This window comes from Coloeus monedula (assembly GCF_965178545.1).
Source record: "Coloeus monedula genome assembly, chromosome: 4".
NCBI classification, from domain to species: domain Eukaryota; kingdom Metazoa; phylum Chordata; class Aves; order Passeriformes; family Corvidae; genus Coloeus; species Coloeus monedula.
This window is the reverse complement of record NC_138784.1, coordinates 41,578,403-41,604,484: the sequence shown is the minus strand read 5'-3', so window position 1 is coordinate 41,604,484 and position 26,082 is coordinate 41,578,403. Positions and strand designations below refer to the sequence as shown.

At 37.9% G+C, this 26,082-nt stretch overlaps 1 protein-coding gene across 2 annotated transcripts; it reads left to right on the top strand.

Moving 5' to 3' along the window:
- The first annotated feature begins 1,168 nt into the window (after nt 1-1,168).
- On the top strand, nt 1,169-25,822 carry NUP107 (nucleoporin 107). 2 transcript variants are annotated; one of them, XM_082280955.1, is made up of 28 exons: nt 1,169-1,229; nt 1,963-2,048; nt 3,057-3,146; nt 3,866-4,002; nt 5,913-6,048; nt 6,578-6,681; nt 8,531-8,658; nt 8,983-9,031; nt 10,252-10,323; nt 10,811-10,899; nt 11,664-11,742; nt 12,674-12,787; nt 13,708-13,798; nt 14,924-15,000; nt 15,522-15,581; nt 15,930-16,075; nt 16,177-16,225; nt 17,940-18,009; nt 18,448-18,566; nt 20,168-20,206; nt 20,642-20,792; nt 21,808-21,914; nt 22,848-22,950; nt 23,131-23,291; nt 23,479-23,604; nt 24,273-24,386; nt 24,666-24,833; nt 25,534-25,822. In XM_082280955.1, exons 1-28 carry the CDS (start codon nt 1,222-1,224, stop codon nt 25,639-25,641), a joined length of 2,781 nt encoding a protein of 926 aa, XP_082137081.1. In that variant the 5' UTR covers nt 1,169-1,221; the 3' UTR covers nt 25,642-25,822. The 2 variants fall into 2 exon arrangements, with proteins under 2 accessions (XP_082137081.1, XP_082137082.1); XM_082280956.1 differs by lacking the exon at nt 24,273-24,386.
- Nucleotides 25,823-26,082: the final 260 nt, after the last annotated feature.

The window sequence follows — 26,082 nt, the reverse complement described above, 5'->3', positions numbered from 1 at the left end:
GTTAGCAAATGATTGAACCAGATACTAATTTGTGCATTACTCTGTTTGAATTTCCCACTGCACTAGAGATGATAATGCTACACTGTTTTAGGAGGATCTGTTGAGAGGTAAATTCTATTAAATATGTAGTAGTAAACTAGAATGTAATAATTCCTTTAACACTCTTCTGGTTTTCTGTTATCAAGAAGGTTGTTGCCTTTACTTGTGCTTTCTTGATAGTCTACAAGATAGGACTTTTTTTTGTTTGTTTGTTTAAATCCAAAATTACCAAGTGACTACTCTCTACAGGTCCTCTGCTTGCTTGTGTTTCTGCAAGCCCAGTCTTCTCAGCTTTCTTCTTGTGGAGCCTTCTGACGTTAGGCTTCCTGGTAGCTTCTGTGAGACCCTATGCTTGGGAACTGTGGCATTTTGTCAGTATCTTAAGCAAGTTGGAGGACTTCAGACCATGTCTTGCACTTCTGCTGCCTTTTGCAGCTGTTGTGAGGTGTATCCTTCTGACGAATGTGAACGTCTAATTTGAAGTACCCCACTGTAGCTTTAGCCCTAAAAATACCCAAATACTTACAAGTATTTTTCAGAACTTGCCGGTCTACATGAAAAGATTCGGTTTCGACAGTTTTCCTTGTCCTAGAGCGCAACTAAACAAACCACGGTCAGTTGCGCAGTCTTTTGTACTTATAAAGTAGTAACAATGTTTTTTCTCTAGTTAGAGTAGGCTAAATTCATTTGGGGAAGGAAAGGGAGAGGTAATTTCATAATTCTGTTAAATTTGTCCAGCCTTGTACGGATTGAGTGATCCTGCACGTTGCTTACCCTTTACCGTTGGTGCCAGTAGTGAGTTACACTGGGAGAAACGCGAAAGAAACAGACGCGCGTTTGCAACTCGGGGAGAACAAAACTCCTCACTGCAAGGCCGGTACGGAGGCCGCTCCAGCTGAACGTGTGAAACACTCTGCGCGTCCGATTAGCCTTTCTCTGTGAGGCGGGATAACCAACAGCACCTGACACTTTTAAACTATGGGGGTTCTTTTAAGCTGTGACCCTCAACGCGGGGTCCCGGGCACCAGCAGAGGAGCGCAGCCTTGAGCCGGGCCCCAGCGCGGCCTCCCCGGGGCGGGCGGGGCGCATGGGCGGCGCGGGCGGAAGGCGCCCGTGTCCTTCCGGGCCGCGGGCCGGCGCTGGCGGCGGCGGGAAGGCTGAGCCTGGGCCGGGGCCGCCGCCATGGACAGGTGAGGGATGGCGGCGGCCGGAGCCCCCGGGCCGGGGCCGCGCCTGCTGTGAGCCGTGCCCGGCGGCGGGGAGCGGGTGCGCACGGTGCGGGCTGCGGAACGCAGCGGGCCTGCAGCGGCTTCTGAGCGGACCGGAGATTTTTTTGTCTCCCGGGAGCTTTAAGTCTGGCTGTTACTTCTTGAATATGTCTTTGGATTAACCAGGAGCTGTGAGTTGCTCAGGGGTCGCGGGGCCGGGCCTTTGCCAGGCCTGCTGAGGCCGTGCTGCCTCCACAGCCCACCGGGAGCGGGTCCTCTGCTCGGAGTAACTGGGAATGGGTAATTTCCTTTGCAAGACACGCCAGCTTTCCCAATCTGCGGTGATTGCGTCTGTCCGACGGAAAAAATCATGTAGTGAAATCATGCCATTCTTTCAATTTAATTTTTCAGTTCAGAATAGAATTTCCTACTGTTGCATCTTTTACTAGCTTTTTTTTTTTTTTTTTTTTTAATAATAGAAGGTTAGTTATGGGGTAGGAGGAACAAAGTCTGGGGTTTCAAGCAAGCTCTTTTCCCTGAGCTAATAAGCAATGCCACATTTCCACAGAGGAAGCTGGACATCAGTAGTAAGATTGGAGATGACTTAACACTTTTAAGTTTCCTGGTTGTGGAGTTACTTTGGCACGACAATAAGATGTTGGATGTCCTGCTTGAATTCACTTGCTTCTTTTCTGTCTGTGTTGCTGTTTCATAGAAATGGTTTTGAAGACATGCCATCCCCCCATGACACAGAGATGGCCCGACCTGGACGGAAGCAAGGCTCTCAGAAAAGGGTTTCTAGTATCCTTTTTCTGTAAAGAATTCTTGTCCTTAACTGCTGTGTTCACCAGGTGTGTATATTTTTAATACTGCTTTGATTTTCCTGGGTTATGAACTCCAGGTGGTTGTACACCCAGAGAACTACATGAGCTATAGCTGGCTCCATTTCTGAGCTTTTGGAAAAGAAAAATAAGTTTTCTTCATTATATCTTAATTTTATGGTTTTATGCTTATTTGTAGGTATTGTAGTATGAGAGTATTATGATGATTTAGTGTATCTTAACTTTCCATCCACTGTAACAGCAAGAGTAGTGCACAGATTTAAACTTCCATAGAAATTTTCCCCGCTGCTTTTTTACAATAAGGAAACCACCCCCCATGTAGTTTGACAGGTAAAATAATGGTATTTTCATGGTTATGATAGCAAAGGAATGCAGTACATTTGCTTATTCTTCTGGGTTTTGCATTTAAAATAAAGCTAGTGAGATATTTGCCCTGATGATATTGTGCCTAAGAATCAAGATGTTTCTGAACACTAATAACACAAGCTACTGAAACTTTATACAACTACTTCTTAGTAAACCATACCTAGACCACTGAACGTGGTTGCTGACAGGAAGGAGGACAGTAGAGCAACAGACCACCTGGAACCAAGAGCGAGAACGTTTTTAAAAATGCATCCAGACTCAGCTTTTTCTTGTTTTGGTTAATGTAGCATAAAGCAGCTGCTCGTGGGGCAGGAGGATTCTCTTCGATCTGAGCCGTTGTGAGGAGTCCCAGGCCTGTTGTGTTCTGTATTTCTGAACTTCACTTTGTGGTGTCCCCTTTAGCCCTCCAGCTTTTAAGGTTCTGATGAAACATTTTATGACCTAACTCAGGCTTATGAACAGGACTTGAAAGACAAGATGTGTAATTTTCATAACGTCTGAGTTATGGCAAAATATTTTTCCTTTCCACGCAGTCACAGTCATTTAGAATAGATCCAAAAGTATGTTTAGGAGAGTGTTTCTTAACTTGTTTATTAACCAGTTCTTACAACCCTGGATGACGCTATTGGAAACATGACGCCCAAAAGCCAGTTTCTCCCCCGAACTCCTAATTCATTGCTTCACCAGACAGGTAAGACTGCGTGCTTGCTTACTATTTAGTAAAAGGATTTATGTGCTTGGACTTAATAATTAATAACAATCCGTAAGAAGGACATGGATGTGCTGTAATCCGGTGAAGGCCCACAAAGTTGATTAGTGAGTTAAGTGTCTGACATACAAGGAAAGATTGAGAAGAGCTGGGATTGTTTATCCTGGGAAAGAGGTTGGGGGATCTTGTAAATATATATAAATACTTGATGAGAGGGAGTAAAAAGAGAGCCGAGTTTTTCTTAGTGCCCAGTGAAAAGTCAAGAGGCAATAGGCACAGCAACATATACAAGGAACTCTGTTTAAACACAAAAAACCACCCCCTTTTTTTATTGTAATGGTGGTTGAATGCTAGAACTGGTTGCCCAGATGGTCTATGGAGTCTCTATCCTTGGACATAACTAAAGCTGGACAAGGTCCTGAGCAACCTTTTCAAAAGATGTTAACACACCTTTGGGCTGCCTTTTGCTTTAAGGGTTTGGGGACCAATTTCCAAGAAAGAGTGAGTGGAGATGTACTGCTCTTTATGCTCATGTGTGTTTACAATGACCTCTAGTAACTGAGGATATGTTGCCTATTTGGTGTATATATACAACCTGCTTTCAGGCTTCTCTCTGCACTTCATAAGTATTTCAGTCTGTTAAAAAATTCTTTTGGAGTTTCTGGATAGAGCATAGTATATTAAATACTTTTTCTTTTCAGAAAAGCCTCTTTCTCTTTCGGGTACTGCATTACATCGGAGCTCCATGAAGCCATCAGATATGTCTGCTATCCTGGGAACAGGAGGGAAATCTCCTCTGATTCTACCAACTTCTGGACTTTTTGGCAATCTGTCAATGGTAAGATGCTTAGAGAATCTTTTTCTCTTTCATCCCTGTGAAGCATAAGAAAGTTTAGTGTTTCTCTGTTGTTTGCTCCAAAGACAAGCCGTGGGTGCTACAAGCTTGCTAGTACTGCTGTTGCTGTTTACTGATGGTGTTATTTATTACTGTGTTGTTCTTTGAGATGGTGCAGTGAGGAATAATAGAGGTTTTTAAGGACTTCCCAAATATACCATGCGTGTTAAGCTAGTGTTCATAACATCGGCTTGTGACTACAAAAATCCTGACTTTGCTTGTTTACAAATTCTTCAAAGATAATTGTTTTATGTCAGCAAGTTAAAACTTCAGGTTTTCTCTTATTTTAGCATTCTGCAGTATTAGGCTTCACTAGGGTGTTGAACTTTAGACTTCAAAGAACAAGCTCTTCTGATGACTTCTTAGAGACATGGATTATCTTCTACTGCAATGTCTTTGGAAAAACACTGATTGGAGAAATTATCACTAGGAACTTCTGAAGTATCTTATCTCCATTTGTTTTTAAGCTAACTGAAAAGAAGCTTTTCTGTATGTGCATTTTAATTCATTCTCCTTTTTAGTTGTTTCTGTAGTTTGATACAGGTCATTTGTTTCTTTATAAATTATCAGCTTCTGGGGCCTAGTTGATCAGCATGTATACAGAGCTCTTAGTATTGGTAACTTTTTCTCTCTTTTAGAGCCTCCTGTAACTAATGTTTTGTGAGTGGACTGCATTTTAGGTTAGAGTTTAGTGTTCTGCCTTGAATCCAGTTTAGATTAGCAGGGGAAACCTGTGACTAGACACAGGCATTCAGAGGTGGGTGACAGAATAAAGGACTTTTGCTTGTGGAAATTTGCTTGCTTGTTGATAGGAACACACATTGGCCCTTTTTGTACTTCCCACAGCAACTCAATGTGATTGTGCTGAAACTGTGGTATTTTTGCTCTGCAGTGGGAGGGCTATGGCATTGGGTTCTGGTTGGCTAAAGGGCAGTAATGGCAGAGGCAAGAGGAATGCTTTGAGTAGAAACTGGGCCAGAAAAGGGAGAACAACAGGTATATGTGTACAGTTTTTAGATATGCTTAAGAGACTACTAGCGCAATGTCATCTGGTTCTGTGTTTTTGTACTTGTATGGGTAGGATTATTTTAAGAATCCAGAAAAAAGAATCAGCCAATGGCACATCTGTAAGTCTTTGTATAGTATTAACTGCTGCTGAGAAGGCAATTGCTGGCATGGAAACACATCTAGGAAGCTGTACTGTCAGTGCAGTATATGTACAGTCAGTCTCTTTTGGTCATTTTGCTGCTCTGTTGTCGGATATGTTATCAAATACCTCCTCTGAAATGCTCCCCACAAAATAGAGGTTATGTCTTTATTTCCTCCTTTAATATTCTCATACTTCCTATTATTTTAAGCATATTGCTGCATTTGTCAAATGGTTTTGAGCAATTCACCAAGAAGGTTGATGACACCTAATGGTTGATTTATATTTTAGGTATTTTGCTTAACTTTTCACAGCTGTTTACAGCTTAGTCAATTTTATTATCCTTTTACTTTGAAAGGTAAGCATATAGCATAATAGAATATGAAAGTTTCGAGAGATTTATTTGTTTTAAGATGAAAAGTGATGCGTGTTCTAAAATAAATGGTTTTACTCCTATTTGGTTTAGCTTCTGTTTTAGTTATTTTCAGAAAAAAATGGGTATTTTCTTTTTCCAGATTAAAATTTAACTTCTCAGAGCTGTTTGTTAAAGGCATAGCTGCACTTTATCTAAAGGCAGTTATTTCACTATTAATTTTTTAGGATTCTCTGTTTATATACCATTCGTATAGAAGGAAAAAAGGCATAGCTAGACTTGTAATGTCTGAGATTACAATTTACTTCCTTTATGTTCTTGTTGTGGTTTTAGTTGGATGAAAGTAGCTGGACAATGGCACTCTCACCTCAGCAGACAGGAATGTTTGTAAATGCAGACATGTCCAATATGACAGAAGATGTCACTATGAGTGCTGTATTGTTGCGTGAGGATGATCCTGGGGAAGCTGGTGAGACAATCTGAAGTTTTACTAACAATTCACCCCAGTTCTGATTTGCAGGGTATAAATACATGTTTCCTTTTTTTGTGTATTTTCTGAATTATTTTGCCAATATTTCTCAGTCAAAAGCAGTCTAGTTTAAAAAGTTCAGAAAATTACGCTGTTCCAGTTTATTGGAGTTTTGTGAGTTGGTGCTTTCTATGGAACTTTTTCTGATGGAACAAATGGGATGCTCTAGTGATGTGGGTCGCAAACTGGATTAGTTTTGTGGAGATACACAAAGGAGTTTGCTGTTGAAACTCTTGCAGATGGCATTTTAACCCCAAAAGTTGTATAACTGACACAGCTCAGAGTTTCTGTATATCTTACTATCTTAGCTGATAAATTCTTCTGACTTCGTGAGATAGTTCATATCATCATTTAAATTTGCAAAAATGAGATGTCTTGTCATCAGAAGGATGTTTTTGTAGTCCGGTGGGGATTTTTTTACTGAGTTGTGCCTGACTAATATGGCTGTTTCTTCTTATATCTGTCCTAGCTACTATGAGCATGTACTCAGACTTTTTGCATTCCTTCCTGAAGCATACATCAACTACCATTTTTGGTCTTGTGGATGAGTATGAAAATATTTGTAACAATCAGGTAAGTAGTTTACTTGTTTTTTTATTTATTTTACATTCTCTTCCCAAAGCAGCATTGCTGCCAAGTCACAGTGCTTAACATACATACTTTAAATTTTCCATCTTATGAGTCATTGAACACTAGCATTGAGTAGCATCTCACTTTCCTCAAACACTACTTTGGCATAGCAATACCCATGGTGTGGTTTGCTGAATAATAAAATTGTCATCTGGCTGCCATGCCACTGACAGTGTCAAGTGGCAATAAACATTAGCAGATGTATAAACGTTTTTGCTAATGTTAATAAGATGGATTAAAATGTACTTATTTCTCTCAGATACAAATAAATGAAATCATTGTATTATGATGCTTTAAGCTTTCTGATACATTGCTAACAAGCTGGGAGTAGAGGGCTCAGCATTAGCTTTAAGATGTCTGCTTTTAGACACTTTTTGAGTTCTTTATATGACTGGTTGTTGACTAACACTTCAGGATTAGCAGGATTGATAGTTTGAAAGTAAGAGATTATGATTCTTCTGTCAATAAGTGTTGATCACAAGAGAGATGTACAGATAAGTTTTCTAAGAGATTTCTTACCTGTGTCTATGTTAAGAAAATGTCTTCTTGGTAGAAGGTTGCTAGCCCTCTTTTGTGCAATTTTATTGTGGGGGCTGAGTTGGAAAATGCTGAGATCTTTAATGAGGTTGTACCACATCATGTGCAGACAAGAGAAGGAAAATAAATGTGAACTTAAGTTTTATGAGATGATGGAACCCCTGTTTGAGAATATGGATACCATCTACAAGGTCAGGGCAGAACTGAGTGTTTGTTTTAAGCAACGAGGGCAGTATGTTGCCAAGGATGTACAAGAGTACAGTGGACGATGCTGCTCTAAGGTGTGGCTTGGATGCTGCTGCTGGGGTTTGGGGTGGAGGGGCAGCCCTGAGCTATCATGCAGTCCCTCAGCTGTACCCTGAGATTCTGCCTGGTAATTCCTAGCAGCCGTAAACTCGTCATGTTTTCTGAGGGGTAACAGAAAGGAACAGAAGACTGTGCTCCTCTCTTGCATCATGATGGTACACCTCTTTCTTTTCTCCACATCTGTTGTTCACCTCCCATTTGAAAATGGATGAATATATTGATGCCTGACAAATTGGGTACACCTAAAATGTAAGAGTTTGGGGCTCTTTTTGGAAGTAGTAAGAGCTGTAGAACTAGTTACCAATGGAAAAGACTTTATTGTCTAAGTTTTCTTTATAATAAATAAAGGAAAAGATAGTAGAATTTCTTTGGGGTGCTACTGTAAATTATGTGGTAATCAGCAGATTGGGTTCCCTCATTTAACAGAGCTAGAAAGAAGGAAGTGTCTTTCAGGCATGAATAAATGCATAAATGCTACCACAAATACCAGCAGGGCTAACTTTGTGTTTGATATTGATGTATGTAGGAAAAAAAGTTGGGGATTTTGGCAGCTTGTTAGTGGGTTTGTGTGTGGTTTTGGTGGGTGGCGGGGGGGAAGGGAGCTTCCCCACAATGGTTGCCCTCTCCCTACCAGTCTTTTGGTGCTTTTCAATTGTGCGATGTAAGCTGGTTTTATCCTGGGTTTGTACAATATGTTGCAAAACAAAGCCAGTCTGTTTGTCTATATCTTCTAGTTTATGTTAATGTTATTTTTATTACTAATTCAGGAAATTTATGATAGGGAGTATTGTCTACCTATTTGAAGAGATGGTAATCAAACCCATTTGTTGGAAACATTCAGGATAATGAAAAGATTGCTGTAATGGCTTAGGAAAAAAAATACACTGGGCATATCAATTCTGTATTAATTGTGGGCTATATTAACTCTGTATAAATTTATTTCCATCAGGTGAATATATTAGGGAAGATAGTTTATCGGGCAACTCCTGGACAGCAGAAGTTTTCCAAAACTGCCAGTGTCTTGTGGCTTCTCAAGCAGGAGATGGTAACTTGGAGACTGCTGTCCTCACTTTATAGGTAATTCCTTTGAAAAGCACACTACTACATTTTTGTAGTGAGATGACTTTCTTGGATATATTTTTTATGAGTTTATAAATAGGAATTTAAGAAAATAAGTACCTATTAATAAGATGTTTATAGAACTAGGTTCTAATATATGTGTCTATTCATTATCTATTTACAAAAATGAAAGTTGTAAATAGGACTTTCTTATTACCTTTGCAACTTCTAGTATTTTTAAGAACATTTTTGTAAAGTTTTTTTAAGCATTTTTACTTAGGCATTTTGCTAAATTTTCTCAGCTTTGTTTTAATCTTTAACATTTTGCACTTTTATTTCTAGAGACAGAATACAGTCTGCACTGGAAGATGAAACTGCATTTGATGTCACAGTAAGCATGAACTCCTCTGAGGTTTTTTATAAGTGATATAAGAAGCTAAATAAGCAAAATATAGATTAAGTGCTTGTATTTTACAGTCTCAAAGTGGCAGCCACTCAAAATTCAAAAGTGAAAAATGAGACTGATTTTTATCAATACAGTTATAAATTATTTCGTCTATTGTGAAGAGTAAATCTAAATATTCGGTTCTAAAGAGAGAATGCTAGTGTGAAAATTACTGTAAACTATTCTTTGTTGTATTTCTTCAAATCTCCTGAGTTGGAAGGGATGCATAAGGGTCATTGAGTCCTACTCCTGGCTCTGCACAAGACAACCCTAAATTCACTAGAAATAATTATATATTTATTTTTTAAAGCTGCATCAATATTTGTGATGTTTCCAGAGGTCAGAGATAATTTTGCTTTGCATAAAAGAAGTACATGTGGTCTCAGGCTGTCTAGCCTTTGGAATCCTGATTCCAATTTATCTCAAGAGAAATCCAAATTTTTTATCATTCCTGTTCAAGCTGTAGTCACCTTGGCTATGTCAATAGTGTGCTTCCAGCCTTTGCTGCCAGAATATGCTTAGGAAGATGAAACAATAAGTAAAGTAACTCTCTGCCTTTGTAAAATTTATGATTGCAGATCTTTTTTCTCAGTCACTGAATAGCTTCCTCTAGGATCCCCACTGCTAAGTTGTCAGTGTTAAACACTGTTGTGCCAAAAATACCCAGTTTCCCACTACCTGTGTTTTTTAGGAAAATGCATCTTCTGTTCTCTTTTTATTGCAAGTATAATGAAAAATAAATTAATGCAGGAGATCAGATAGCAGGATCAGGGCTCTGGGGTTGGTATTTTGTTTGTTTGTTTTTCACACTTTTTAATGTTATAAATGCATGTATGACCTTGAAAAATGTCACCTTTTTAATTTAAAGTAACAAATGGGTTTAGGCTAATATGCAGGCAGTCAAGGAATCAATCTACTGTGTAGAATCTTTCTGTGGTCATATATTGGTAAGTTATATTCCAAGTCTCATTTTTACAGTTTTTAGTATAGCTGGATGTAAAAGATCAAATAAAACAATGTATAAGGCGTTTATTTTTTTTAAATAGGGAGGGGAGAGATAGCATAGCAAACTTGTAGCAGGTTTCTGAATTAGTATGTGCTTGGTTTGGTATTTCTGGGTTTGTGGTAGTTTTCCATGAAGTAATAATCAGCTTTTTCTTCAATAGGTTTTAACTGCTAGTGAAAAAACGACTGTAGACAACTTGTTTCAGAAAGATTCACTTGTTCGACAAAGTCAGGTATGATGGAAAGTTTATAATAGGAGAATGAAAATAGATTAAATGTTTATAACAGTAATGCTCTATGCACCTTTTGGGTTTTTTTCTAATACTTTTTTTTTAATATCCACTCAAGTGTGTATTAATTGTGTGCATGAAAATGATGCTCTTTAGTTGCTAAAGATCAGAAAGGGTTTTCAGGCTGTTCCGGAAAGGATGGAAGGCTGAGAGCTGTTCCCATTTTCAGCATCCGTTACTGTTGATGGTGATTGATAAGCTGTTAAGTAGGACTGTAGTAAACTGCAGTATCCAATGAGAAATAGAGATCAAGTGCCAACCACATTCATATTGGATACTTAAAATGCAAGTGGAATAGTCTTTCTTCTGGATCTGTCAGCTTTTTGGTTGCCACGTAGATAACGAGTGGATCCAGAGATGAGAGGAAGGCAGTAACTAAGTACTATTTGTTACATGGTTGTTTTAAAAACGCAATTTAATTTTATTCCAGCTGGTGGTAGATTGGCTAGAGAGCATTGCTAAGGATGAAATTGGGGACTTCTCCGATAATATTGAGTTTTATGCAAAAACAGTATACTGGTGAGTTCAGACTTTCTTTGATTATACACATTTTCCCATCAAGTGTAAGATTCACAGTCACAGAATCACTCTTTAAGTGGTTTTTTAAGTTGTTCACTTCATTCACTTCTTTTCTTTAAATTCATACATGTAAAAATTGAGATTTCTTACCCATCCACTGAAGTAAATCTCAGAAATTAGTTAGTGCCTTTTGGGAGGCAAGGATGAAAGGAAAAACCATCAAACCTACTTAATTTAATCTTTGTCTGGCTTTAATTTTTGCCTGTTTAAGTTCTTATCACTTTGTGTCATTGACCCTTCACCAGAAGCCATTATTGTCACCTTTATTATCACTGATGGGCTTTATGGCAGAAAGGACCAAAGACTACCTTTCATGCTAGATGCCTAGAATAAACCTGCTTTTAATGGCTTTTGGAATTATGTGTTTATTCTAAGTTGAAGTTCTATCCTAGACTGACTTTATAGTGAATGCTAATGGGAAAATTTGCTTATGCAGAAATCAGTTCATAGTTGAATACATGAATGATTGAAATAACGGATGCTTTTGAAAAAAATGAAATATATGTGCATTAATTCTACTATTGTACTTGTTGTGAAATGCTGCGTTTTCACAATACTAGCAGAGTCCATTGCTATATCAACCAAAGCAATTGTCTGTTCTGTAAACATATTCCATGTAACAAAATATATCTTTCAATATTTGTCTTGTTAAAAGGTGCTTGCTAAAAAAGCCGTTTTTCTGTAAAACATTTCACTGCTTTCAGGGATAACACACTGCACACCCTGATGCAGCGACGGTCAAATACATACATAGGAAGTTCTCGTCCTCTGGTAACAGAGTTGGTAAGTATTATATAAAAATAAGGCTTGGCTTCAGAATGGGCTAGAAAGAGTATACATGCTATCCTCACAGATTCTCACCAAATCTTACATAGTTATGCTATTTAAAAGTAGTTGTAGTACTTAAAAATTGGTACAGAAATTGTGAGACAGAACACCTCAAAAATGCTTTTCAGGATCACTGTGGACTTGTGTTTTCTTTCAGCGATTGCTTCCATACTCCCACCCCCCCTCACAAGTACTTGTGATCTATTTGGTGAAGTAAATGGCTTTATTATGCCTTTTTACATCTGAAACAAACTCATGTTCCTAACCAGAAAAGCTTATAAAAGTATTAGGGTGTCCTTGCAGATAAAGGAATGCTGTCTTTATGCAGTAACTAGTACAATGAAACCAAGTCCTGATGCAATACTTTGGGAGCTCTAAAATGAAATAATAGGAGAGAAGTAAAGGAAAGAAAGTCCATTAGAAGAAGGTGGTGAGCTGCCTTAGTGACAGCAAAGCACCCGTACAAGATTAATTAAACTGGGGAGTGATCTGAGGTATTGATTGGCTTTAGAAAATCTCTTTGGATTAAATGGAAGCAAGTGTAGCTGTTGCGAAAAACCTTCTCAGATAGAAGGTGGAGGAGGAGAAGGTCTGGTAGGCAGATAGATGGAATGGCTAAGAAGAGCTGGAAGATGAGAAATTGGGGGGAAATAACAAGGCAGTGGAGTAAATGAATTGCCTTGAGTCTTTCTGATAGGGGCAGTGACAGAAGAGGAATAAAAGAAATGAGAGGAAAAACAGAGAAGTATCATGCTCAATATTACATGGGTTGTACAGATTGTTGTGCCAACAGGAAAAAGTGACTCCAGATTATAAAACAGGGAAGGACATTAATGGAAGAGACGTATAGGCATTGTGTAGATGAGTGATGACTTTTTCCTTGCAGGATCCTGATGCTCCTATTCGACAGAAACTGCCACTTGATGATTTGGACCAAGAAGACGATGCAAGGTTGTTGAAGTATCTTTTCACACTCATCAGAGCGGGAATGACAGATGAGGTAGTGTAACTTTTAATTAAGCATAAGTATCTTACTGTTAAAGCCAGTGAAAAGCTGTATACTAAAATGTCTGTTTAAATTTGGCTTGTAGTGATTCAGTTTTCAATTTGTTGTGTCAATACTGACTGCCAAATTAGCATTTTAACAAAACTTGCTTTTAGTTAAGTAATTTTGGGTGTACAATAGATTTTATGGAAAAAATGTAGTTTTGGGGGTTTGGGTTGTTTGACAATATTTTTTCACTATTGTGGTTTGATACTAAGTACTGCCAGAAAAACACACAGAATGCTTTAAAGAGCTTCCTAATTGTGTCTCTAATCATCAGTGGATTATCCAACATGTATATATAATGACATTTGAGTAATGGGGAGGAAAGGGGATTTGAGATTCACGTGCTGAAGACCTTAACTGAGGAATATGGTTACTCGCTCATACTCTGTTCCAATATGGTGCACATCTGTTCATTTTCTGATGGTATGGGAACATGAGCATGAGCATATTGCTGCAGGACAATGTGAGTACACATTTGCAGCTTCAGTTGGGGTTGGGAAGGCTAAGTGAACTGGGAAAGTAGATGACTGCATAAAGACATGGATTAAACATCTAAGCAAAAGGACTACACTTTACACTAAACTTACCAGAATGATGCATAACAGCTGTTTAGGTAACAAAGATGAGCCTGTAGCACATTTCTCATGTTGCTGTAAATACTGACTGAGAAACTAAAAATTTCAGTGAAAAAAATTTGATGACATTTACTTTGAAGTCTTCGAGGTGTTTGAAGATCCTCTGTGCTTATTTTTCACATAGCAGAATCTCTGCATAAATTAACTATTTTAATAATATTCACATTATTAAAGAAGAAGCTGGAGGTTTTCCTACCTTGAAGTGTGTTGCTGAGAAAATGCATTATTTTTCAGGCACAGCGCTTATGCAAACGATGTGGTCAGGCCTGGAGGGCTGCAACTTTGGAAGGCTGGAAATTGTATCATGATCCTAACATAAATGGAGGTATCTTCTCCAAAGTGCATTTGAGACTCATATAAAAATACTAAGATCTCATAGTATCTGTTTGTGGCAAAGAGAAATAGCTCTTTCTTTTCACTGTATGAGCCTTTTTTGGTATCTAAAATATTTTACCGTTTCTGTTGAACGTGTAAAAACTAACATGAAATTTTATTTGAAGGTATGAGTTCATTGAATCCATCTAAACATACTAAAGCCACTTTCTTTTTTAGACATAATCATTAGGAAATAGATGTCTCAAAGTTCTGTACAGATCTTCTTCACCTCCATATAATACTTGGGTCTTTATTTTCTTAACATCTGACTTACGCCACCTAGCACACATTTTGTTGCTTACAAACTCAAACTGGACTATATATCCAGCTTCAGAAAGGTGTACTAGGACTTGAATTCAGCAAATGTAAATGCAGGAAAAATAGATGCTTTTAAAATATTTGAAAATTGTTAAACTATCTTTCTCCTTGGTTCCTTGCACACAGTTGCCCATTTATAACACAGTACCTCACTTTTCTCTGTGTTCAGCATATGGCAGGATTTAGCAAGGACGAGTCTAAGTGTTTATAGCTGGGTGTGGAAGGCTTAATGCTTTCCTTCTTTTCAAATGCTGATAGCCTGTCGATTTTATCTTCGTGCCATACCACTGTCATAGCTTTTTTTGAGCCTACATACCTAACCTGTTGTTACAAAGGTTTGAATGCCCATGCAGATGCATGCAAAATGGCAGCACTGAAGCAGTGACATTTTTAAGAAGCCTTGATTAAGATACAATTTTTTTTCCCTTAACTTTGTTTTTTATCCAAATGTAGACACTGTGGATATATTACAGTCCAAAGAATTATTTTTTTAAAAGCTAGATAGCAGCCAAGTTTTTAAATTACTGTAACTTACAGATGCAAATTCACCAAACTAGCAGAAAAGCCACTTTGCAGTCCAGTCAAAAGCATCAAAGTGCTTTAGGAGGAGTTCCAAAGGGATTGAAATTGGGTTATGGAAAGTGGAAAGAAAATAGGCTTTACCTGTTACTGGATTCTCTTTTCTTTATAATACTTTTTCTTTTTTACCTTTCCTCCCTTTTTTTTTTTTTTTTTTTTAATTATTCTTTGCACGTAGGAAAAGAGCTGGAGCCTGTTGAAGGCAATCCATACAGGTGCATTTGGAAAATAAGTTGTTGGCGCATGGCTGAAGAGGTAAGATAATGCTGGTTTGCTTTATTTTAATACATAAATTTGAACTTCTCTGAACTCTGAAATGGGATTTTAAGTTAACATACCCACTCTGTGTTTGCTGCTTAGAGCATTTGCAATTAATGTTTCTAAGAGGACTTCTGAAATACCATATTTATGTACTGTGAGAAATCTACGTAATCAGCACCACTTTTTCAGGAAATATCTGCCTTTTTTTTCTGTTTGAAAGTAAAACCACTGACACTGACTTTCATCTTGACTTAATTGAATGGGAAAGAGAAAACATTGCTTTCTTTCCAGGTCAGTGTAAATTTTTCAGATAAATTACAAGGGGTGCTAATGAAGAGAAAGTCACTTGCTATTCTTATTTTGACTCCTTGTGTATCCTGTGATTTTCCAGCTTTTCCTGGAATCTCTTAGATGGAATATTTTGCAATGATTTAATCTCTAATAAAATGTGAAGTGACTAGAAAACTTAAATGCTTCGCAATTAAAAGTTTGGCTGTTTTTACTGTTTATTTTAGGAGCAGTTTAATAGATATGAAAGAGCAATTTATGCAGCCCTGAGTGGAAACCTCAAACAGGTAAGTCAAACCCCCTAGGTAAGCAGTGTTCAGTAGCTGTGCATTCCTTTCTCATACGTGACAATGATATCATCAGAAATATTGCAGTTACTGGTTACTGTACTTTTAAAGATCTAGTAAACAGAGCAGTACCAAACATTGCTGCTTTAGTAGACATGCTCTTTGTAGTACTGACATGTCTTAATTAAAGATATGATAGAATTTTCGTTCAAGGAAAGGCCGCTGTTTAAGGCAGCGACTACTCTGCTTTGGTGCCTGAAAATCTAATCCAAAATTATAGTTGCTCTGTTTGGGTTCTGATGTTTCTTCATCTCTTGATAATTCTTGCTCTGTTTTTTTGATATGTAGCTTCTTCCAGTTTGTGATACCTGGGAAGATACTGTTTGGGCGTATTTCAGGGTCATGGTGGACACTCTAGTTGAGCAGGAAATACGAACCTCAGTAGTAACAGCAGAGGAGATGGAAGAGCTCCCTAGAGATTATTTAGAAACAAAGTAAGTTTCAAGTAAAATTATGCTCCTACACTCTACAGAGCATCCTGTACGATCTGTCTGGAATATTCAACATTTTTTATCTTTTCTTTCCTGCTTTGAAGCTGGACTTCAGAAAAAGTTTTTGAAGAACTTCAGGCAACAGACAAAAGGGTACGTAATAATCGCAGTGTTTCTCCTCACTGCTTACCATTTTTAATTAAGGTTCTGCTTTTTACTGCACTATTTAATGAAATGCTCAAATATGCACAGTGACTAATTTGTTTCATATTTTCTACCTCTATGATGTGTGACTTCTCAATTCAAATAGATTTTTCTTTATGCTGCTACCTCTTAACAGTGAAAGTGATACAGGTTTTGTGTTGCCCTGTTATCTGCAAAACTAGCTGGGTGTGCTAAAGAAACAGATGACTGACAAAGTCTCAGTTTGAGACAAATTTAGGAGGAAGATGCTCTGGAATGAACGTCCCCTCTAGAAGCTAGGTTTCGGCACTCCCTCTCCCGCTGATACAAAAGGAGTTTCTTGGAGGAAAGTGAAAAAAACTATTTAACAAACAAAGTGCTGGCAGGGCACAGGAAAAATGAGTAACTGTTAAAGTAATAAACCTTCCTGATGAAGAGAAAGCTGGTGGATTTAGAGTTCCCTCTGTACCTGGCTCAGCTCCGATGTCCAAGGCCGGGATGCCATGTCCCCACAGCCTCCCTGCAAGTCCACGGGGTCCAATGACCTGGTTCTCGGATCACAGCTAGGGCAAACAGTTCCAGAAGAAGTAGTAGTAGTTCTGGAGGATTTTGGTATGCTGGTATGGGAAAATTTCTTGCCTCAGCTAACAGGCTGGCTAAAAGCAGGAAGGTGCTCCCTCAGCTCTGCAGTGGTGAGAACATGGGGGAGTGTGTGGGAGTCCTCAAACACAAACTGCACTGAATATGCCTGGCTTTTCTCCCCCTCTCCTGGACCCAGCTTAAAGCTGCAGGACCCATTTCTGGGCATAAACAGACAATAGGGAAATACAGTATTATCATAAAATCACCCCAAGACAGAAATGTTGTCAGACATGCAAAGCAGACAGAGTAAATCAACTATTTAATAGTTAAATAAAATGTTCAAGATCGATTACATTCCATTTTCTTCATAGGAGGTTTGTGTGCATATTTCACAACAAGCCTTTCTAAATTTAAAAGCATATTTGCTTAGACTGTAATTCTTTGTTACTTTTAGTACCCAAAATACTCAGTTCATGTAAGATGGGGATATATAACTTACAGGTTAATTTTGCAGTGATTAAATTGAAACTACACTTCTATTTGATGGAATGGACACATAGTATTTATCATATTGCTAAGACAAAGACATGCCGTCAGCCACAGATACACCCAGCTGCATTTGCCATTGCAACATAGCGCAATCCACACCATAAAGCAAATTTACAGGTGTGTTTGGATTGCATTTCATGCATTAATGCATTCATTCCTGTGGGGAGACAGTGGAATTTCTTCCTGAAGCAACTTTCACAGGCCTTTTCTTTAAGGATTTATGCACGTTGTTGCTTCTTCTGTGATTTTGTAAATCTTATCTCTAACATCATTGTTTATTCTCCCCTTCAGAGCAAAAAGCCCTTAGTTTTGGATGTCTTCCATGACAGTATTAACTATACAGGTCTATATTTCAGTTCTTTCTTTCAGTTTGTCAATGTTCTTGTAATTTTACATGGAGATAGCAAGTGGTTTTTCTCTTGCTCTTTATGCCCTTTGAAATAGGATAGCTTTCTTCCCCTGAGGAGCCTTTGCTTTATTTATAAGTTTGTTTTCTTCATACATTATGCTTGAAGATTCATTCAGAGTTTGAATTTTCTTTTTTTGTCTCCAGAGGGTTATAGAGGAGAATCAAGAACACTATCATGTGATTCAGAAATACATTATACTTGGAGATGTGGATGGTAAGCATTTCTCTCTAAGTGATTTTTTTTTTATTGTCAACTGACTACATTATTTTGAGTGACCTTTCCAGAAACTTCTATATGAATGGATTTTTAGAAGCACACAGTAGGAGAACTGAGTTAAAGCTATGCTTTAGTCAAGAACTGGAGGGACAGTTTGGCCTACAAGATAGTTTTCAAAGAAGTAATGAAATCATGTAAATATGTCAGGATACATGCCAGACTATAGCTATAACTTCTGAGAAATGATAGAATACATACAGTACATTTTTAAGCCAAACATCTACATCTTTCCAAAATTGTTGCTGTTCTGTTTTGTTGGACTTCGGAGGCTAAATTACATATATTGAATAAATGCATAATTTTGAAATATTTCTTAGGGTTTTTTTTTTTTTCTCCGTGCTATGGCTAATGCAGACATTTCCTTGGTGGTTATAGGTTTGATGGAAGAAGTCAGCAGGTGGCTTTCCAAAGACAGAAGTGTGCTCCCAGGACACCTGCTTCGTTTCATGACACATCTTATTCTGTTTTTCCGCACATTGGGTATGCAGACTAAGGTCAGTTCACTTGTTCTAGATTTGTTGTCGTAGCAGTAGCCAGTCTTTGAAGTAGAAATGCCTGCATGAAAATACATAGACAACATAGAGTGATGGTGAATTACTACCAGTCTGATGAGGAAGCTGCATGCTTAAATAGAGTATTTGTTGATCTTGGAGCCTAAGGGAGAAAGGAGCATCCTTCTCCCTCCCAGCTGAGCTTAAAAATTGGAGTTTGAGGATGGTGGATTCTACTTAGAAGCCCTGTGGTGAGAAGGTCTTGAATCAAACTTCAGCGTTAGGCTGATTCATGGTAGCCAAGATGTTTTGAATATAACCTATTCTTACAGACAGTTATTGGAACTGTGCCTATTGCTGCTGTAAGCTCATGAACGCTTTTGCTTGAGGTAATCAGTACTAGCTGAAATTTTGTTGTTATCTCCAAGTATAAACTAAGAATAGCCTACTACCTACCTGACCTATTTATGCTAAATATGCAGATGTGTCACATAGCTGTAATTTACTCGTTTCTGACAATATCACAAGTAATTTGGGGCTCTCCTTTTCTACTGTTTTAAAATTTAGAAGACCTTATGTATAAGTTTTTGAATGTAACCTCTTTCGGCAAAAGACAAATGCATGTTTTCATTAGATGATTTAAATACAGCTCTGAGTTATTGTTTATTCAGACTTCCAATCACTGCTTGATTCCCTTGTGGAAATTTGTTTTGAAGTTAGTTTACATTTAGCTAAATAGAGGAACGTGTGTATGTGTATGTATGCATACTGATTTTTTAGCCAGATAGAGTAGGTCTTTATGCTAAAGTGCAGTAGAACTAGCCATTAGCCATTAGTTTGACAGAGGGGACAAAAAAGGTGCAATTTCCTACATGAATTCCCTTGTGGGAATTTAACTGTTGATTCTGCCTTTACAGTTTTGGAGTAGGTGAATTTATTGTATGATTACTCTATCAACCCTAAGTAGACTTCAGGGGGAAGAGGCAGATATGCAAGCTTTTATGATGTTTATTTTTTGTTGATTGTATAGAGTTCATATAGGTATATGCTTAGATGAAGGTCTTCAGTTTACACATATAAAACTAAAATGATAATTCTTGACAGCAACAAACACTTGAGTCTTGGCTAAAGCAGTTTCAGGTGCTCGGGCTATACTGGTTGTTTAGCATAGGCTATTACAGATGAGTCAGGTGATATTTATACCCTGTTACATTATCATTTTCTATAATAAAACAGGGCATGTAGTACACTGCAGTAGTAATCTATGTGCCTGACATTTTGTTTATTAATTAAAAAAATACGGTAAAATGGAAAGTTTTAAAAATCATGTAAAAAGTAACATTCCGGTTAGACCAAAGACTGTTATCCAGTTGCTGAAAAAGAAAATCCTTGCAACACTAAAGCTTTGAAACAGAAGACATACTTTTTTAATCATGCTCCAAGAGAAACAGTTCTTCCAGCTGAGTCTGTTTGTGTAGATTACTGAAGCAGGAATAAGCAAATAACCTTGTGTCTGTTTTAATAGTGATAGCCAGTAAAGTATCTTTTATTTTATTTTCCACATTGTCTGATTTAAAATTGAATTTGTATTTGTTTGCAATAAGGAGGAAGTTTCTGTTGAAGTCCTAAAGACGTACATTCAGGTAAGCTTTCAGAAATATAGTTTGTTTTCTCTAATGTAATTTATATGTAAAGGAGGAAGAAAAGGAGACCTAAGGTTTCAGGATGAAAAGAGCTGTGATGCAGCTAAAGCTTTCTTCTCAAGAGATACATGGAAGCTTGCATAATACGCAAAGTATCTGTCAGCAGTTCTTAAATAAGAGACAGTTTTATTGATCCTTGTTTAGAAGCTGAGCGGAATCTTCCTGTGTCAGAATAAATTAATCAGAAATTTGTTACACATTTTTGGGTTTGCCTAGTATATGTTTTTACTTAAGTGTAAACACACTTAGGTGTTTACACTAAGGAATACAGTATGCATATCTATTATATATATTTATATATTAGTGGATATCTTCTATATATTTGCTTCTTAAATATTTGCTTCTCATTCTGTATGTTTGCTTCCTTCTGTGCAGCGGTTGGTGTCTGAGAAGCACACAGATTTAATAGCATTTTATGTCAGCCACCTGCCCCCAGAGCTTGCTGTTGCTCAGTACGCTTTATTTCTTGAAGATGTCACTGAGAGCGATCAACGCCACCACTGCCTTGAATTAGCAAAAGAAGCAGGTGAGAGACCCTGATAGCCCAATTACCATTTTATATCCTGGGCTATTTTGTCTTTCAGTAGTTTGTGCTCCAAAACCTAGCTATGAATACGGTATTCTTTCCTTCCTGTGTCTCTCTACTTTTCAGTTAAATAAAATTAATTTGCTGATCACTTCTTCAAGTAGGTATATTAGGTGTGTTTTCATTAACCTGGAATTGATTAAACTAAATATCGCTGCTTCTGGGTTATGTCCAAACACACCAGGAAGTAAATGCCAGCTGCCTGTCTCAAATACATGTTCTGAAGCTTGACATGACCATATTATTTCAGATAACTACTTATAAAAATACATACCTCTTTGTGGATTTCAGAAGGTTATGAGAATCTTAAATTTCATGGTGGGTTGCTTGCATTAATTGTAAACTTCCTTCCAGGCCTGTACATGAAACTAGAAAGGATTACAATGAAGCAAAGGATTACAATGAAGCAGCACACTGTCCATTGCTTGACAACACCTCTGTGCCACTCAGAATACTCAAAGAAATAGATTTCCTGCAGATTTCAGTGTCTTAACTTCTCTTCAGTCATTTTTAAGTCATTTTCTTTTAAACTGGGCTAAGGTTTCAAAAATAAAACATCCTGCTTAAGCATCTGTAAAAGAACTATTCTGAGCTTTTCCTGGTACATTCCTGTCAAATCATAGTCTTGCTGTCAGAATTGTAGGAATCGGTGATCTTAGCAGATATATCTGTATGCTATCTTCAGCACAGACTGAGAAACTTACTGGTTGTCTTATTCTCATATTTGATGTTCTCTGTTATATCAAATTTCATTCTTGTAGAATACCTGCAAAAGCTTATAAGCTTTATAAGCTTATAAGCACAAAAGCTTATAATTTATTCTGGCAATGTGTATGTGAACAGACTGATAAGAATCACCAGCAGTAAGCAATAAGATCAACAACAGGAGTCTGAAATTCAATTTGTGTCAAGTTTGAATTCATGATAGTTCTTACACAGTTCTCTTTTAACCCAGGTCTGGACGTTGCCACCATAACAAAAACTGTTGTTGAAAACATCCGCAAGAAGGATGCTGGGGAATTCAGTCACCATGACCACGTGCTGGACACAGGCACAACAGAGGTGAGTGCTTCACAGAGCAGTTACTCCAGTTTGCAATCAACTACAGAGTCTTTGACCATGTATGAGCCATATTTTTCTTCCAACGGTGGTGAAAATTGCTTTGAAAAAGCCTGTGAGGGAAATGTGCTTTTCATGTGACCAAGTGAGGACATTGTACTAATCTGTAACTCTGTTTCTACTTCTCCTTGCTCTTTGGGTGTTTGCTTATCAGCAGCCATGCGTGTATACAAACACTGTGACGATAAGGCCCATGAAATGACTGCAGCACCCTATGTTGTAGCTGGGAGTAGGATGTTGTTGTAGCCAGTATGATTTATGAGGATTAGTACTTTAGATCTCAGATGTACCTTTTAAGATGCTGAAGTGGCATTTCTAGCTGCAGCAGACACTGCCTTTGCTGACAGTTTCCTTGTCACTGCTATTGAGCATTGATTGGAGCCAACTCAGTGCTTTAGGGACAGCAAGGTAATGTTAATAGCCTCTATTCAAATAGTGTTCAGAAAGCAACGGATCATTTGCAAATTTGTGGCAATGTTTTTGCTGTTCAGTACAAAGTTTAAGCTCCCTAAGATAAGAAGGTAGTTTATCTAACACAAGAGTTGGAAAGCTGTGGTTACAGGCTGATGGCACCCCTGAAGATTATAGCAAGAGCTCCATAAAACATGTTGGTACAGTGTATTCATATTAAAATTTGAGGAAAATGCATCATAATCCATAAACAATTTTGAGAGGTGATGCTCTGAATATCTTGGGAACACTTAGAAATTTTTTTTTCCCCAGATGGCAGAGATTTTATAAGCTTTTGGAAAAAGCAATCCTTGTTACTATGTTGTAATGCTTTCCAAACTTGTGTATTTCCCTGACCAGATTTAATGTATGTTGCATCAGCTGTGTGCTTGAAATGGTGGTGAGTCTCTGTGTTGGTTTTTACAGGCGGATCAGCTGAAAATAGATGTAATTGACTGGCTCGTATTCGATCCTGCACAGAGGGCAGAAGCACTTAAGCAAAGCAATGCAATCATGAGGAAGTTCCTGGGTACTAAGCTTCACAAATATTGTAGACTTATTTTTAAATGTTGGCTTTGTTCTCATTAACTCTTGGCACGACATTTGATATAACTTTGAATCTAGTCTATTAAAAAGCATGGGTTTGCCAACTTAAGAAGATATGGTATGGAAATTGCAAAGCTCTGATACCCGGTTCACGTTCTCATAGCATCCAAGAAACATGAAGCTGCAAAAGATGTGTTTGTGAAGATTCCCCAAGACTCTATAGCAGAAATATATAACCAGTGGGAAGAACAGGGAATGGATACTCCGCTTCCAGCTGAGGATGACAATGCTATCCGGGAACATTTATGTATTCGTGCATATTTGGTGAGTTTCAAATATGCAATATTCCAAGTTATTGTTTAGAAATACTGGTGGCTTTGCCTTGGTGGTGAAGGCTTTGTCCATTTGATTTAACGTCTGATTCTTTGATGCATTAAAACTGTATGTATAATGACATTGTGGTTATTAGATGAATCAAAAATATCCAAACACTGTTTCCAATGCAATCCAGGAAGCCCACGAAACCTTTAATGAATGGTTCAAACACATGAACTCAGCTCCACAGAAGCCTTCTTTGTTACCCCAAGCAAGTTTCACTGAAACAGTGGCCCATGAACATAAAGAAAAGAAGTATGAGGTAGGTAGAAGTCCATCTTATTGACTGTAAACTTCTGTATTCTTGCTTCAGACACAGTCTAGTTTAATGAAACAGAGTAGAAGACGGTATCTCATATTATTTAAGGACTCCTGTAAATTATTTATAGTTTGAGAGAGTATGAGAGAATACAATAATAAGGCCACTGCACAATAAATTCTGGTGTTTTAATGACTCAGCTTTACATGAAATATTGTAATGTAGTAGTAAATATTCATTATAATGTGTTGTCAGTGTTTTTAATAAATCTGAGCACTTCATTTTGCTATTAACTCTTTATTCTTGTATTATCACCTTTTGTTTTCTAAAAGATGCTGCAGTTTTGTTTTGACTGAAGTTCTTTTTGCATGTCTGGCCAGTACAAATATACCATATTCAGTTAATACAAACATTTGTTTTCTAAGCATGGCAGAATAAGTTGTTTAGAATTACCTTCCTCTAGTGGCTTTGCTTCTGAACAACCTGTCTGATTCTCTGGACAGGGCATTAAGCAAAGATGGAAATAGCTGTTAGCAGCAGGCTTTTAAGTTTCAGCCACTGGCTGAAGACTCTAATTTGAATTGGAGCTGCGTTGTCTGTTGCAGTCTGTTTTAAAATAGCCTTGGAAATTATCCTGTTCTGCAGCAGTTTATTTTTTGTTTCTTTGCCAGATGGATTATGGCATTTGGAAAGGCCTCTTGGATGCTCTTACAGCTGATGTTAAGGAGAAAATGTACAATGTGTTGCTGTTTGTTGATGGAGGATGGATGGTTGACGTTAGAGAGGTAAAATGAATTTTTGTATCACAATGCAGACCACAAAGCACAGATCGGATGCAGTTGTATCTTTGTGACATTTAGTTTGATGTGTTCCTGTTTAATTGGTTCTGGCTTTGCTGTGAGCATTTAGAGCTTGCTCCCCTTAGTTACCATACAGATCATGTCTGACAGTCCACTCCAGGCTGCTTAGGCCAGTTTTCTGCCTCTGACAGGACTAATTACGTGGTTATGCTGAGTTGCCTGTTAGATTTTCTTAACACTAGTATGTTATTTTTCTCTGGTAAGGATGCTGAGGACGACCCTGAGCGAACACACCAGATGATCTTGCTGCGAAAGCTGTGTCTGCCAATGATGTGCTTTTTGCTGCACACGGTGCTCCACAGCACGGGGCAGCACCAGGAGTGCCTGCGCCTCGCTGACACGGTCGCCTCAGAGCGCCACAAGCTGTACACGGTGAGTTAGGGAGGGCTGCAGGCAGCCGAGCTTACATTAAAAGCTCTGTGGGTTGGCTGTGGAAAAAGCTTCTATATAAAGAGGAAGACACCATATGTTCCTTAACATCGTATGTTTCTTTATTGCTTCCCGTTCGCTGCAGTAGTAAAAGGGTTTCCTTGTGTTATGACTTAAGGAATCAAAGAGTTAACTTTGAAACATTGAGGATGATGACCAGTGTTAGGACAAGCAGTTCTTCTGATTACTGCAGTTACTAGTTTTTGGATGGGGGCTGTTGAATTTTAACTTCTTGATCTTAAAGGTCTCTTTACCAGCCTAAATGATTCTATGATTCTAAGTTTAGCTGTAGAATTGTAATTGATTTCTTTACTTCCATTACATTGCAAACACTGTATAAGCAGGTTTTGTTTTAGAGCATTTGGTTTACCCATAATCATCTTTGCCTCCAAAAGCCTGAGAAACACAACCGCAAAATGAGACAGAGCTATCTTGAGCCTACCTTCAGGTTTTGGATGCTGCTGCTAACTTCCTGTGCCTTACTAAATGTCCTTCTGAATGATCACACTATCTTAAATAGAAATAAATAATCAAACAGGAAAATAGTAACTTAATTAACCACCACTTACTTTTTTATATCAGTGTTATTCATTGCAAATAAATGTAACTTTATTATCTTTGGGTTTTTATTATTTATTCTTAGGTATTTTCAAAAGAAGAACTCCGAAAGCTTCTACAGAAGCTGAGGGAATCTTCTCTGATACTTCTGGACCAGGATCTTGATCCTTTGGGATATGAAATTCAGTCATAAGTTTTCATGTAGATACTTGCAGAAACTTCTGAGCATGGACATTCTGGTTATTAACAAAACAAAACGAAAGACCCCAGCAAAATCATTACTTGGACAAAGCATTCTCTTTGTGTGGGGTAAAAACCCCAAACCTTCAGATTTCAGTTTAAACTTGAAAAAGTATGACCAACTTCAGAGATGTTATTTGTTATACAACCTTTTTCATATTTTTTTCCTAATAAAAGTGCTTGAAAAAGAGAAAATGTCATTGTATAAATTTGGTGATTGTGTGAACCTCCTAAAGCTATTTGCTACATGCCAAAAAGAGCTACCCATAGACTGGAAACATTACTTGGCAGTAAAATGTGCATTAATGCAGTGGGGAGAAAGTGAGACTGCTGGAAGGTGTATGGAGAAAGCAGGGGAGAAGAAAACACACACTGGAGGAAAGGAAAACCAAAA